This window comes from Agelaius phoeniceus, chromosome 7 (genome assembly GCF_051311805.1).
Source record: "Agelaius phoeniceus isolate bAgePho1 chromosome 7, bAgePho1.hap1, whole genome shotgun sequence".
NCBI classification, from domain to species: Eukaryota; Metazoa; Chordata; class Aves; order Passeriformes; family Icteridae; genus Agelaius; species Agelaius phoeniceus.
The window spans coordinates 47,259,508-47,273,339 of NC_135271.1; the positions used below are offsets into that span (position 1 = coordinate 47,259,508).

A 13,832-nucleotide genomic window follows, 5' to 3' on the forward strand; every position below is an offset into this window, starting at 1 on the left:
GCCACGAAGATGCCTCAAGGGCTGGAGCCCCTCTGCTATGTTATGGACAGACTGAAAAAGCTGGGAGTGTTCAGCCTTGGGAAGGGATGGGTCCAGGGAGAATTAAGAGCCCCTTAAAGTGCTTAAAGGGGCTCCAAGAGAGCTGGAGAGGCACTTTGGACAAAGGCATGGAGTGACAGGACAGGGAGAACGGCTTCAAAGTGGCAGGGATGGATGGGATATTGGGAAGGAATTGTTCCTTGTGAGGGTGGGCAGCCCCTGGCACAGGGTGCCCAGAGAAACCTCTGGATCCCTGGAGGTGTCCAAGGCCAGGTTGGACAGGGCTTAGAGCAGCCTGGGATACTGGAATGTGTCCTTGCCCATGGCAGAAGTAGAACAAGATTATCTTTCAGGCTCCTTCCAACCCAAGCCATTCTAAGGAAAGAGGCTGGGAAAACAGTCCTGGACTTGGATCTCCCACAGTTCTTCCACAAAGCATCCCTATGAGTTGGTGTTTGTAAGCCCAGGACTGATGAAACCTCATTACCATTTAGAGATGCATCTTTTCCATAGTAAAGCAGAACTGCCTCCTACCTTAAAAGCACTTCTGGCACATTTACGTTGGGATTTTCATATTTTTAAATGTATGCTATCTGAATTATTTAAAGGGAAGAAGAGGAGGATTATTTCATCTGGGAGTCACAACTGAGCAGGGGGAATGTCCAAAATATAAAATATTAAGTATTTGCAAATGCAAAAAAAAAGAAAAAAACAAAACAAAAAACAAACAAACAAAAAAACCACAGAAAAAAACCCTAACTAGATTAAAACACTCCTTGAGCAACAAAGAAATTATCTGTGATTTGGCAAAATTAAAAATCATTTAACTTCATCCCATTTGGTTATGTATAAATAAAACATCTGCATTAAGTTGTTCTTACACATTACATAAAGGTCATCTCCATAGGACTGGAGAGCTATGCTCCGAGTTTCCTCTCCAATATGTGATTTTATGTATTCCATCCTGCAATTTTGTTCTCTTATTCTCTATAATTTCTATAGAACATCTTCATATCTTCCCCACTGACACTTCCATCTGACGGTACCTCTGACTGTAACTGGAATGGGTTGTCTGCAATCTTGCACACAACAGTGCTTGAAGCAGATCCAACACACATAAAGTTTCAGTCTCACATTTAATAACAATTTGCAAGGCAATCTATTCCACCACTCTTTTAAAAGGTGCTGTTTGTTTGGGTTTTGGTTGGTTTAGCTTTTTTCTCCCCAAACTAATGCTGTATTCGAGATGAAAGGTGGCTTTCTCTAAAGGTACTGCCATTCCCCTACAACTGGGAACACAGGTCCTTTCATCCTTTCAAAACTGATTTTTGACATTTTATATTCTTAGTGAAGAATCTCTAAAAACTCACATCTCCCTTCCTATTCTTTACATTTTCTGCAAAATTTTTAGCACATGACCTGTTTTCTTTTATACTATATTGCAAGTACGCAGCATATTTAAACAATAAGGTTCTGTCATTGCCTCATGTAGCAACTGAGAAAATAAGATGCCCAACATGACTGCCTCCCTCTCTGTTACAATCCTGTAAGCATGAAATCCCTTTAAAGGAAAAAAAAAAATCCACCTTCACTTCCATGCAATATTCATGAATTTCATAATAAAAAAATATGAAATTGTTCAAACATTGAAGGGCAGTATTTTGAAATGCAAAATCCAGTGGGGACAGCCTTGTGTATAAAAACCATCTTTCACACATGCAAATGATTTAAGTTCCTATGGATTGAAAGGGACCTGGACACAGTCAGACCACTCAATACCCAGAGTTAGTTTTGTGCCACCTTTTTCTACCCCTGTTAACAGTGTATTCCCACCAAAAGTCCTCAGTCCCCCCCGACTGCAGGTAAAATGAGGGTATTTAGTACTTTGCAGGATTCTACCATTAAGCAACGGCTTTTTTCCACTTTGAATAAAAGAAAAAAAAAAACAACCAAACAAACCCACAGCTTTATTTTAAGTCTGCTGTGACAATTTTAACCAATTAAATTTAAATTTTACTGATTGTTATGACAACAATTTGATGCAAACTCTGAAAGCATTTCATGTCTGAACCATCCTGAAGGGGAATGATATTTAACTCAATCCCAGCATTCAGGAGAAAGACTCTGTTGTGAACAGAGAAGAAAAGACAGAGAGAAAACTGAGGTAGGAAGGTGAAGAAACCCCCACAAGGACTTGTGTTTATGATGCTTTAAAAAAGGTAACATATATTTATATTAAATCAATTAAAACTTCTACTAGTGTGGAAACTAAAGTAAAATGATTCTTTTAATTCAGAGTAAGTGCAGCTGCGTGAGTGTATTCCAGATGGAATCCCAGAAGACCGAGGAGCACCATCCATACCAGTTGCTGATGAAGGTGTGATTTTCAACCCTTCTCCCATGACATCCTTCAACTCCAAATGCCCACATTTATTACAGCAAGGTAGGCTATTCTCTTCCCAAGTTGCAGAGAAATTATTATGCATGGAAGTGCATAATAATCCAGTCCAGTCGTGACTCTACCACTGACTTCCCACATGAATATGCAGGAATCAATTAAACCTCTGAATGCATCCATTTCCTCCTTGAGTAGTAATGATAATAATAATAATAGCTGCCCATTGTATAGGGCACTGCATGCAATATTTTTAATGCCTGCTAATGAAATGTGCTATTAATTATTAGGATGTGGTTTGTTTTTTGAAAGCCAAGCACCAGCACGTCTCAACTGTGTATTCAAAGTGACACAACTTGAATATTTCTGAAAAACTGCCTATGGGAAAGTGTTGTAGAAAATCCTCCTTAAAAAGCAAATGGTATTTAAATCAGCATGAGAACTTGTAGATCTCACCAGCCCTGCTGCAGAGAAATTTGTAGCTAAGGGGTTAATCAGATTAGATGGGAGTGGTTATAGGCTCAGTGCCACAGGTTTTGCCCTTTGTGGCTTCTCACATCCCAGACTTGGAAAATATGAGCTGTGATACTGAGAAAGGTAAGAAGCCAGCACAGCCCCATAGTGATAAATGAGTTTGCATCATCTGTCATTAGAACTTCCTGCCAACAGGGTCATTCCCTATTAAATTACCACTTGTCAATGTTTAAAATACTGATTGATAAATGACTGTGCCAAAACTGATAACACGACAGCTTTTATTTTCTAATATTCTTGGTTACCACATTCTGCTACTTCAAGATACAGATATAGTAGGGCTTTTTCCAAGTACTTTAGTGAAAGACAATTTAATCTAATACAAAACTAACAGGTACTGTATAACGATTGGTCCTGATATATACATTACATACTATTCTTCTTGCCAAAATAAACCTACTGGTGATTTAGCGATACGGGTAGATCCAAGTTTCACATTTCATCAAATGCTAGTAATCTGTTTTATCAATATAAACTGCATTTTAATGAAAAAATTCTTTTCTTCAGTACACTTCACTTTTAATTCCCCAGAGTACGATAATTCGTTCACGCTGTAGAACAAGAATGTTTTACAAGACCTTAACTCTCCAGAGAAATTTCTCTGTAAATACAAAAAGCAAATTTTATGGGAATGTGTTGTATGCAACATGAGCAGTACCCAACATAATAAAAAAGTGGGTTGCACAGAGAATTCTGCTTAAATATCCTAGTGAGCTATTGTGAGCCTAAATGGTTATTATGATAGCATTTAGAGGAGTACCTATACGACAGATAAAAGAGAGTCAGTAAAACTATTTTAGTCCCTGAATAGATAAAAAAGAAATTACTTTTTAGCAAGTTTTGCAGAATGAATACATCCTACCACACTCTTCAGCTAGGTCCTTCTCTAGGAGAGCATTCTCATTCTGATGCTGCTGGAGTGGCCTAGGGATAAAAATTTCGGGGATAAAACTGGCATGTTCTGCCTGGAAGACAAGGCTGGGGTAACAGCTCTTCCGTGATCCAGAGGGAGAATGGAAACTCCTACATTACCCAGGACAGCACAGGATGAGTGTGTGGAGGAAGCACCATGTGAGAAAACACCACTGGAAATGAAGGTGTCCTTCACTGAACCACCTAAACTCTCACTGCAGGTGCAGCTACCTGAGTTAGCACTAATCCCAGAGGGGCAGGAGGAACCACTCCACTGCAAACAGCTCCACAATGGAAAAATTCACTTTTTTTCCCCTTTTGAGCCCACACTGCACATTCCTCCCAACAGGGGCTGTGTCCCAGATCCTGAGAGCATCCCTCATGCTCACTGTGTAACTCAGTGGGCCAACACCCATCCTCAAACCCCGCTTGCGGCAGGTGAGGAGGAAAGACATTCAGGGGAGCAATTTCCATCCCCCAGCTCTTCAGCAGCAAGCCCCAAGGTAGGAGCAGTCTATTGGCACTTTCTAATTATGCTAATGACCCATAAACCGTGGTGGCAGTGAGGCTGTGCCATTGGAGAGGGCACAGAGCACCACGGAGATGCCCGGGCCACCACCAAAGGCAGGAGGTACCCCCAGTACCAGAGTCACTGTCATTAGCACTCCACCTAAGCTAATACTTGCTATTTCACTGGAAGGCTAATTAGCCAAAAACTGCTCTCCTAAGCTAAATATGGCTTCCCACATGCAAGACACTCACTACAGCTCACATGGGTACCACTGCTGAGCAGCTTTCCCTGCAACACAGACACATCCCCAGTGCCCATCCATAGCTCTGGGCTCCTGTGAATTCAAGTCTCTCCTTGCTCATTGACATCTGCATTTTTCCAGTCAAGTTCAGCCCTGCAAACCTGATCTAAGTGATGCAATTAATTTATTTAATATTTTTTAGTTCCCCAAAACAGGCTCCTCCACACATTTTTCAACACAAGAGATACTGTCAGTGTATTTTAAAAATTTCTGCTTTACTCAGGAACTCCCTTGACTGGCCCTAAAATACTCTCCAAATTGGCAAATTCTGCCTCTCTCACACTATAACTAAAAAATGTAAGCCCAAATGGTTGAAAATGTCCTGTTAACTGTACTAAGTTATAAAAGCAAATGAAGAAACAAGTCTAAAATCTTTAATTCTTCTTCAAAATGAGCAATGCAAATAGTACAAGATACTCACATACAAGTTCCACTTTAAAAAAAAAAAAAGGCAGTTTTTATTTTCTGCTGTAATCCTCATACTCTCATGTTTCTTTTATATTATTCCACCTCAGTCCAATGTGAATTTTGAGCTCTTAGGAACCTTACTTCATTCTTGCTTATAAAAACATCTTCCTTTCCTACCACAGTGTGGTAACAATAAAGATATACTACAATCAGAGGAATAGTAATAATAACCAAAATCTAAATTGAAATTTTCATTGGAATGAATTCCAAGGAGTACCTAATCTGACCCTGCTTTGCAAACTGCCACTGACAATGTGGGCACAGATGGGATGAGAGAATTCCTATAAAACCATAGAATCATGGAATGCTTTGTGATGGATGGGGGCTTAAAGATCATCTAGTTCTGCCACAGGCAGACACTTCTTCCCCTAGACCAGGATAATGGTCCAGTGGATATCCAAGTACCAACAAAGACCTTGCAGAAGTTTCCAGAGGGCTCTGCTGGCATGTAGAGAAGTACCAAAGATAACATCAGTCAAAGGGGAATTTCTTCCCAAACCATCATTTTATAGTGCAAAAGTGGAAAAAGATTATATCAAAATAGACTCTATTGATTGTACAGTGAAAAAAAAAATTGGATTTTATTTATGTTACAATAGAAAAGATACTAAAATGAAGTCAATGGCCAGGTAAGTGTGAATTACAATGTATTTAGCTCTGTGCTATAAATCCCCAGTCTGATACTCAGCACACATGGGAGATCAGCCACTGCTCTCCATCCCTTGCAATACCAATGCACTGTGCAGGGACAGTCTGAACTCAGAGGGGCTTTTGTCTTGAAGCTTAGAAATACTCTGATATTTATTCCCCTATCATATACTTCACCAGAATGGACAAAGAGCAGAATTCAAGGCAGAAATCATATGGGGTGGGTATACATGGAGCAGCCTTGGCACCACAGGATAGAATATGGAAGCCAGTCATTGTCAGAACCAAAAAACAGGAGTATTAGGTCAGTAAATATCTTATTCTGTCAAATCCTCAAATCCTTTCATCTTTTCTCATTGTCAGATAAGGACCACAGTCTGCTGGGTTTGCTCTGAGAACACCAACACGGGTCCTAATGACAAACATTTATTAAAAAAGATTCTTTATAAAAAAGCATCAACAACTTCCCCTCAGAAGTAGAAAAGCCCATTAGAGGCCCATTTGAAATATTTAAATACACACTACAAATTATAGTGGTGCCTCTCAGAGTATCCACAAGTGTTTCCTAGGATATCCTTCATCATTATACCTCCCCTCTTAAGTGATCATTTACTATGCTGCTTGTGCTGTTTGTGGCCATCACCTACAGTAATTACGTTAAAAGGTAGATATTTTACAGGATTAGCTCCTGTGACATGATCCTTCATTACACTGGTTTTGATCAAGGCTCAGATGCATTTTATTTTGCCCTACAACTGCAATATTAATCTAAAATAATCTTAAAAAGCTCCCCATCACACATGTGAGGATGATTTCTCAGATCACCTCTCTCTCCCCAGTCCAAAGGTAGATTATGTTTCAGACAAGAACACACACTGAGACATTCACACGCAAAATTAAAGAGGTCAAAATAAAAAAATAAAAAAAACACCCTAGTTATTTTGCCTTCAGAATTTTTAAATATTTTCCCAACATCTCAGCAAAATTATGCATTTTAAAAAGACTGCAGGCACTGAAATGATTGTCAGTCATGCAAATAATCACTTACTTACACTGTATGAGTTTGGTTTGGATAAAGCAAATTACCATTTGAAAATAACTTGAAAAACACTCTGGGCTAAGAGCTTGCTTTATAAATTTTAGCTTGGCCACAATTTTTCTTAACCTTTTTCTCCTCAATCTCCATTCAGTCACTATACTCATATAATCCAAATTAAAAAACCAGCTTTGAATTGCCACAGGTGCATTCAACTTTATGTAAAATATGTAAGGAAAAGCAAATTTGGGCTGCAGCTGAAGGTCAAAACCCAAAGAACTTCAGAATCAGGCAGAAGCAGCCTTTTCTTCAGATTTTTTCCTGTTGTCTTGATATTGGACTTTGTCTAAATACTTCAGACCTTATATCTAGAATTAGCTGTTGAATAAAATATATATTAGATATAATAGAGCTGACATGAATTTTTTGTTTGTAATCATTCTGCTCTGAAAGTTTTACTGTCACATAGTTGTTTATGAACACCTTAATCTTCAATCATCACTGCTGAAAAGAGGTTTCTGATATAATCCCAAGTGCAGCGACCGCAATAAAAAGGGAAAGGTGTCCTGCCTTGTGAGATGGGATTTAACATGAGAGCAGGACTCTAAAAGAGCACACAGAGAGATGTGAGATCTTCCTGCTGTACCAGTGTAGGTAGCAGGCTCATGATTTTACCCACCTAATCACCTCCTGCTCTGGACAAACGAGCGCTGTGTGCATGATGACTTCAGCCTAATTTGTCAGATCTTGTCTGACCCCATCTGCCAGGGCTGACAAGTCCAAAAGAGCTGATGTAATATACGAGACAGGGTTATCATAACTTCATCTCCAAAACTAGGTCTGGGCCACATGATTCCTAAGGTATGCCAAAACCCCCAGAGCCTTTGGAACTGGCTCCACGTCAAATATGCTGAGCACCCACAGCATTCCCTGTGCTCAAAAGCTCTGGACTCTAGGAGGGAATAGCAGATACTCAAAGATATGCAGGTACTGAGCTATGCTGCCATCCAGGCAGCCAAGTCCCTAAGAAACACTGGAGCACTTTAACCCACTTGTCAAAAACAGATGTTTAAAGATTTAACTTTAGACATTGATTGCTAAATGATTTGCATCAGTATTTTAGAATACAAAGTTTTCCAAGACACTGAAACTCAAACCTTGCAGTTTGAGTACATCAGTGAGTGCACAACCTCAGCTCCTGCACTAAAAATTTCTCTACCTCAAACTACCACATATGTATATTTAGCCTTTGAAATAACGACAAGTACAGGCTGGTGAGGGACAAAGATCTCAAGTGTGGCCACAACTTATTATCAGATCAAAAGGCAGGCTCTTGCAAAGTCATTGCAGTGCTTCCCATCCTTATTTCAGCAAAAAAACGTACCCAGCATGGTGTTTGGGTTTAAGAGCATAATCAAATTGCAGAATCAACTCTATTTAGTGCTGGTCCCACTGAAGCAAAGTTCCTGTTCAGTGGGAGGAGAGTCCCTTATAACAGGAAAAACAATTGTGCCAGGTTTAATCAAAAGTGAAAAGGATCCTGTGAATGTTCCCTTGGAGCCACATAACCCACTGCTAATTTCAAGGCGGGCTCTGAACGAGGGCAATAAAAAACGTCCTTCAGAGTAACCGAGGAGGAGTGAGGAGCAGCTCCTGCTGCAGCAAATGCCAGCATCTGCAGCGCTGCTCCCTGCCACAGGAATGCTGCTGCCCACCTGGAAAGACACTCAAAGAGGGAGGGGAGGGATAAAGCAGCTCCTTGGCTGCAGGCTTATCACTGTCACTGTTCTCCAGCATTTCTGTCTCCTCCTTGTCCTCCCCTGCACAAATATGCACGGAGTTGAGGTGTTGGAACCCTGTTGGAACCTGGTTACTGAGAATTTTAGACTTTCTGTGCTAACAAGCATTGGCCCCCAAGAAAACACTACTTTTAACCTAAAACTGTAAAGAAAACTTCCAAAATTAAATAATAAAATTAAAAATGCAAGTGTGTAATTTAAATAAAAATGTGTCATATCACATAGTAAGAACATTAGAATTTAAAGTTTGAAAATATTATAATATATTAATATTATAATAATATATTTATATTATTATAATATATTAATATTATAATAATATATTGATACTATAATTAATAGATCAAGTATATTAATAGTTTCCCTTCCAATAAGATGATATTATAATGCTAATATTATAATAGTAGTATATTATATTTAATATTATACAATATTTTATAATATATTATATTATTATATATAATATAATATAATATATATTATATATATACTTATATATAATAAATACAAAATAAGTTTTAAAGCAAAAACTAATCCTTCTTCACCTTCTTCTTCATAAAGGTACGTAATATTATATAATTAAATTAAAAATCCACAAGTAGTTCATTATTAAGTTAAAAATAAAAATTATTTAGGTATCACTTCTTAATTAAAAAATTTGTCCTTAAAAAACCTTATAAGGAAAAAAAAATACAACTCCATTTTTTATTTATTAAAATAAAATACTCTAAAACTCACAGTTTAGAACATTGCAATATAAATAAAAACTAAAAACCATCTAAATCCAAACAAAAAATACCATCTCACACATTTAATCCCTAACCAAAAAAAACCCAAAAAACTCATCACCGAGGAGCAGGCAACTCCTGGAAGGCTGAAACAAGTGGGAAATCACTGAAACAAGTGGGAAATCACTCATCCTGAACGATGCAAGTTTGCATGACAGGCACTGAGGACAGGCTTGGCTGCCTCAATAGCCTCTGATTATTGAAATACATTTATCAATTAGGGGGTTTTACATATTATCAAACTCATTCATTAACGATGCTTTAGCTGATTAGTTAGAACGTCACCATAAATACAGAGTTTTGACAGGCTGGAGGCAATTTATGACGTGGAAAATGTACTGACCTGCTCACATCAGGAAACCTGACTGGAAAATAAAGAACTTGGCACTTCGGTCTGATTATTTTTTCCAAATCCTTAGGTCTGTGGTCAGGAATCAGCTTCATAAATTTTCCAATGGATTTAAGAAAGGATTCCATATTAAAAGCAGAGTTGAACACCACAACATCAGCAACCAAACTGTAAAAAGTGGTGAAGATTAATGAACGTACTGCTGGCACAAAAGGCACAGGATTATTCTACAGGCAAAGGAAATAGGATACACATTCTCATAAACAAGCAAAAGGTGCAAGTGGATGCTAATTAAAATCAGCATTTTCACATGAATTAGGAGTATCACAAGTACCCTAATCAGAAATGTCTTAATTTCTCTCTATTCACCCTTTAAAAACATGTTTAACCTTTTTAAACTAATAATAAATTACTATTATTAATCTAAAGAAGCACATCTATTCTAGCTGTGGAGTTTTGTTCATAAAGTGGTAAGTATAGTGTTACTATCATCATCTTAGAAGCATTATAAACAGATAAGGCCCACTGTAATCTGACTTTTGTAGAATTTAAGTTGGAAGAAAATTAAAATTCCTCAGAAATATTTTTTATTGAAGGAAAACTTACCTTTGGTTAACCTACCTTCAACTGACCATGTGTGTCAGGCATCAGGACACTAAGGAAATGGATTGTTATTTAACCTATGCAAATGTAATCCTGATTAAGAGTGTATTCTCTCTATATATAAATAAAATACATAGCATACAATATCCACCCCCCTTAAAAAAAGTTTGAAAAGAATTGGCATATAAATTTAATGTTTTATTTCTACTGCTGTGTTTTAAAATCAACCAGATCAATAATTTTAAGATGGAGTTCAATAACAATGCAGGTATTATTGCTCCACTCTTAGAGTCAGTCTGGAGAAAATAAGCAGCTATAAAAAACCTGAAGGATCTGGAAGTTTATCCTGGCAGTGCTGCCACAACCTGAGCTACACCAACACACAGAGCACTAACTGAGGTAAGAAATGCTTTATGGCCAGTTGGTTTTCTCAATATGTTATATATTGTAATACAGACCTACAAGTCAGAAGATACATTGAGGACATGTGTTCATAAGTCACAGGGCTGGTGAAAAGTATATTTGAGGTGAGAGGCTGTCATTCATCCTCTCTGCATCTTTCTGCTGTCTGGTCAAGAAAGAGAACTGACACTGCTCACCAAAGCAGCAGGAGTCAGTAGGAAAAGCAAAGAAACTCCAACATTAGAGAGAAATAATCCTTTTCAAGCTGGCTGCAGGAGCTGAAATGCTTTCTGGCATCTTACCCTCTTGCCCACCTATGGTTTTTAACCCGTTGGAAGCCTCAGTTTTGAACAGAAGTCATCTTTTCTGCACTGATTTACAGATGACATGAGGCAGGGACCTGACACATTTCTTTGCTGCTCTCTGACACACAGCAAAGGCTCCAACAACATCATCTCACCTTCTCTCATGCATGAACTCCTATCTGCCCTAGCTCCTTCCTGCAGGCTCTGCAAGCCAGGGGCAAATTAGAAAGATTAACTCCTTAGAAACATCAGAATTCTGATTTTTTTACTGATCCAAAGCACCAACCTGAAGGTTCAAAGTGCTCTAATTTTTTACACTCTGTGTAAAAGTGGAAAGGTACATTTTCCCCATTTCTAACATGTTTGGAAGATGAAAAGATGGCATCTCTTTGCAGATGACCACTGGAGTGTGAACAATAATACAGAGGACACGGCTCCAATTTTCTCTTAAATTGGGGTTTCAGCAGAACAGAAATGGGAGATAAATATTATGTAACTACATGAAGAATATAATGGAGGCTGAAAAGGACAGAATGGAGCATCTCTTCCCCCATCCCTGGAAGCATCCAAAGCCAGGCTGGATGGGCTTGGAGAAACCTGGTCTAGTGGAAGGTGCCCCTGCTCATGGCAGGGGGTGGTATGAGATGGGCTTGAGAGTCCCTTCCAACCCAAGCCAAATTCTACGATCTTCAAAAATCATCTTTATTTATCTAATAAGAGAAGATACTTAAAATGCATATTTTGAGGATAAACGTTTGTCAGTTTACAACAGATGTATGAAAAATAACTGCCACAAAAAAGCAAAATATATATACAAAAAAATATTCCTTTCCTAGTGCCAGAAAACACTTCCTTTTGTTAGAACATCTGAAAATGGCTGCTACTGTTTTCAAAAGATTTTTCACTCCACTTTCCCATCTTTACAGCTCAGTAAGTGAAACATGTTGCAAACACTGTGGCAGAGGCAGCTGCAGAATGGCCAGAGCGTACACAGATCATTAATTGAGAAATTTCAACATAACTGCCTTAGATTATAAAGATGCAAAAGCTTAACTTGCACCTTAAAATGCTCAAACCCTATTCTTTATAATTCTTCCACCGAGAGAGGTGAGAAAGATCATGGAAATGAATTTATTTCAGTTGAAAACAAGTGAGTTTTGCTGTTTTGCTTAGGTCTGTGCAGTGCCTAACCACAAAGCTTTTCAGTGGTGCTGTTATTAACTTCTTTCATTAACTCAGATTCGAGAAATACATTTGTTTTTAGCAACAATAAAGGACCACAGCCTTTAAAACGTCTGGGTATTTTAGCACTGCACAATTTCTGAATACTAGATGAAAGAAATATAAGGATTTATCTGGTATGTTTACTGCCCTCTCTTCACAGGAAAAGTGCTGCAGTACATTTTAATTTCTGTTTATTTCCCTAAAACCCTCTCCATAATTTCAGCTGGATGCAGTAAAAGCTATGGCCAAGCACGAGCTGAGTAGCTGCAGCTTTGTGAAGCATCCATGAAACAAAGCACCACTTTCAGCCAAGGCACAGGTCAGAAATCCAACCAACAATGGCTACACCACGGCAGCATTGGTGGACTTTATACAATAAATTGAGATGATTTTTTAGAGCAAAGTGGTTCAGCCACACTGATTTTATCAAGCTCTCCTCAGAACTCTGCTGGTACCTCAGTTTGGTACCGGCTCATCCTTTATAGAATCACAGAATAACCTGGGTTGGAAGGGCTCTAAAAGCTCAACCAGTGCCACCCCCTGCCATGGGATATCTTCCTCTATCCCAGGTTGCTCCAAGCCTCATCCAATCTGGCCTTGGACACTGCCAGGGATGCAGGGCCAGCCACAGCTTCTCTGGGCAACCTGTGCCAGGGCCTCACTGCCTTAACAGGGAAGAGTTTCTTCCCAATATCCCATCTAAACCTACTCTCTTTCCACTTGAGGTTGATCCCCCATTTCCTGCCACCACATGGTCTTGTAAAACATTAATACAAAATAATTAATACCAAAAAAAAAATCAATACAAAATAAAAATAGAAAAATAATTAATACAAAAAAAGGTATAAGGACTCCTCAGGGTTACAATGCTGTAGACAGAAAGACACCTTAAATAACGAGGAGCAATGCGAGCCACACCTACCATGAAAGAATTTGGTTGTATCCATACTGAAAATCCCTTTCCTGGCATTTCTGGACAGGATATGCCAATTGGTTCTCATGGAAGTAGAGGACCTTTTTCAATTTGCCAAGGTCAGGGCGGAGGGCGGCGAGTTCAGCCAGGTTAAGCACCGAGCTTGCAAAGAGGATCCTGGAAAACAAGGAGAGCAGTGTTTACTGCCAACGAGTGTGCTCGCAGGGGTCACCCCTTCCCCTGCTCCCCACTCCCTCCCCCCCAAGAAAAACATAACCCCTATAGGGACACATCAATAGCTAAGCCTTAATACCATGTAGCAGCATTCGAAGTTTTGATCTCTTAAAAAGCAGCTGCTAAGAACCCAACTAGAAAAGCGCCGAATCTCATCGGTCTTCCCAGCTCAGTTACAGAGAGATGCAAAATAATAAAAAAAAAATATAAAAAAATAAAAAAGCTGGATGGATTTTATTGAAAAAGGCAAGAAAAGCTGTATCTGAAGGACAAATGGAACAAAGATAAGGCTGGCTAGGGAATACTTTGCTTGCCAGTTTCATTACACTTTACTTCTTTATGCAACCAACTACTGAAATTCAATATATGAG

General features: G+C 38.7%; 1 protein-coding gene across 19 annotated transcripts in view; it reads right to left on the reverse strand.

Moving 5' to 3' along the window:
• Window positions 1–13,832, reverse strand: part of QTMAN (queuosine-tRNA mannosyltransferase) — a 318,519-nt gene that overhangs the window by 220,662 nt on the left and 84,025 nt on the right. For 16 of the 19 annotated variants that reach the window (XR_013183108.1, XR_013183107.1, XM_077181750.1 and 13 more), the window contains 2 exons: window positions 13,237–13,404; window positions 9,775–9,948 (listed from right to left, as the gene is read on the reverse strand). The exons of 1 other annotated variant lie outside the window; for it this stretch is intronic. Coding sequence is in view for 16 of the 18 variants with exons in the window: in XM_077181750.1 (XP_077037865.1) it covers window positions 9,775–9,948; window positions 13,237–13,404 (342 nt within the window). In the remaining 2 variants the exon portion in view is untranslated. The remainder of the gene's footprint in view (window positions 1–9,774; window positions 9,949–13,236; window positions 13,405–13,832) is intronic. 2 more of the 19 variants (XM_077181758.1, XM_077181760.1) reach the window with 1 other exon arrangement.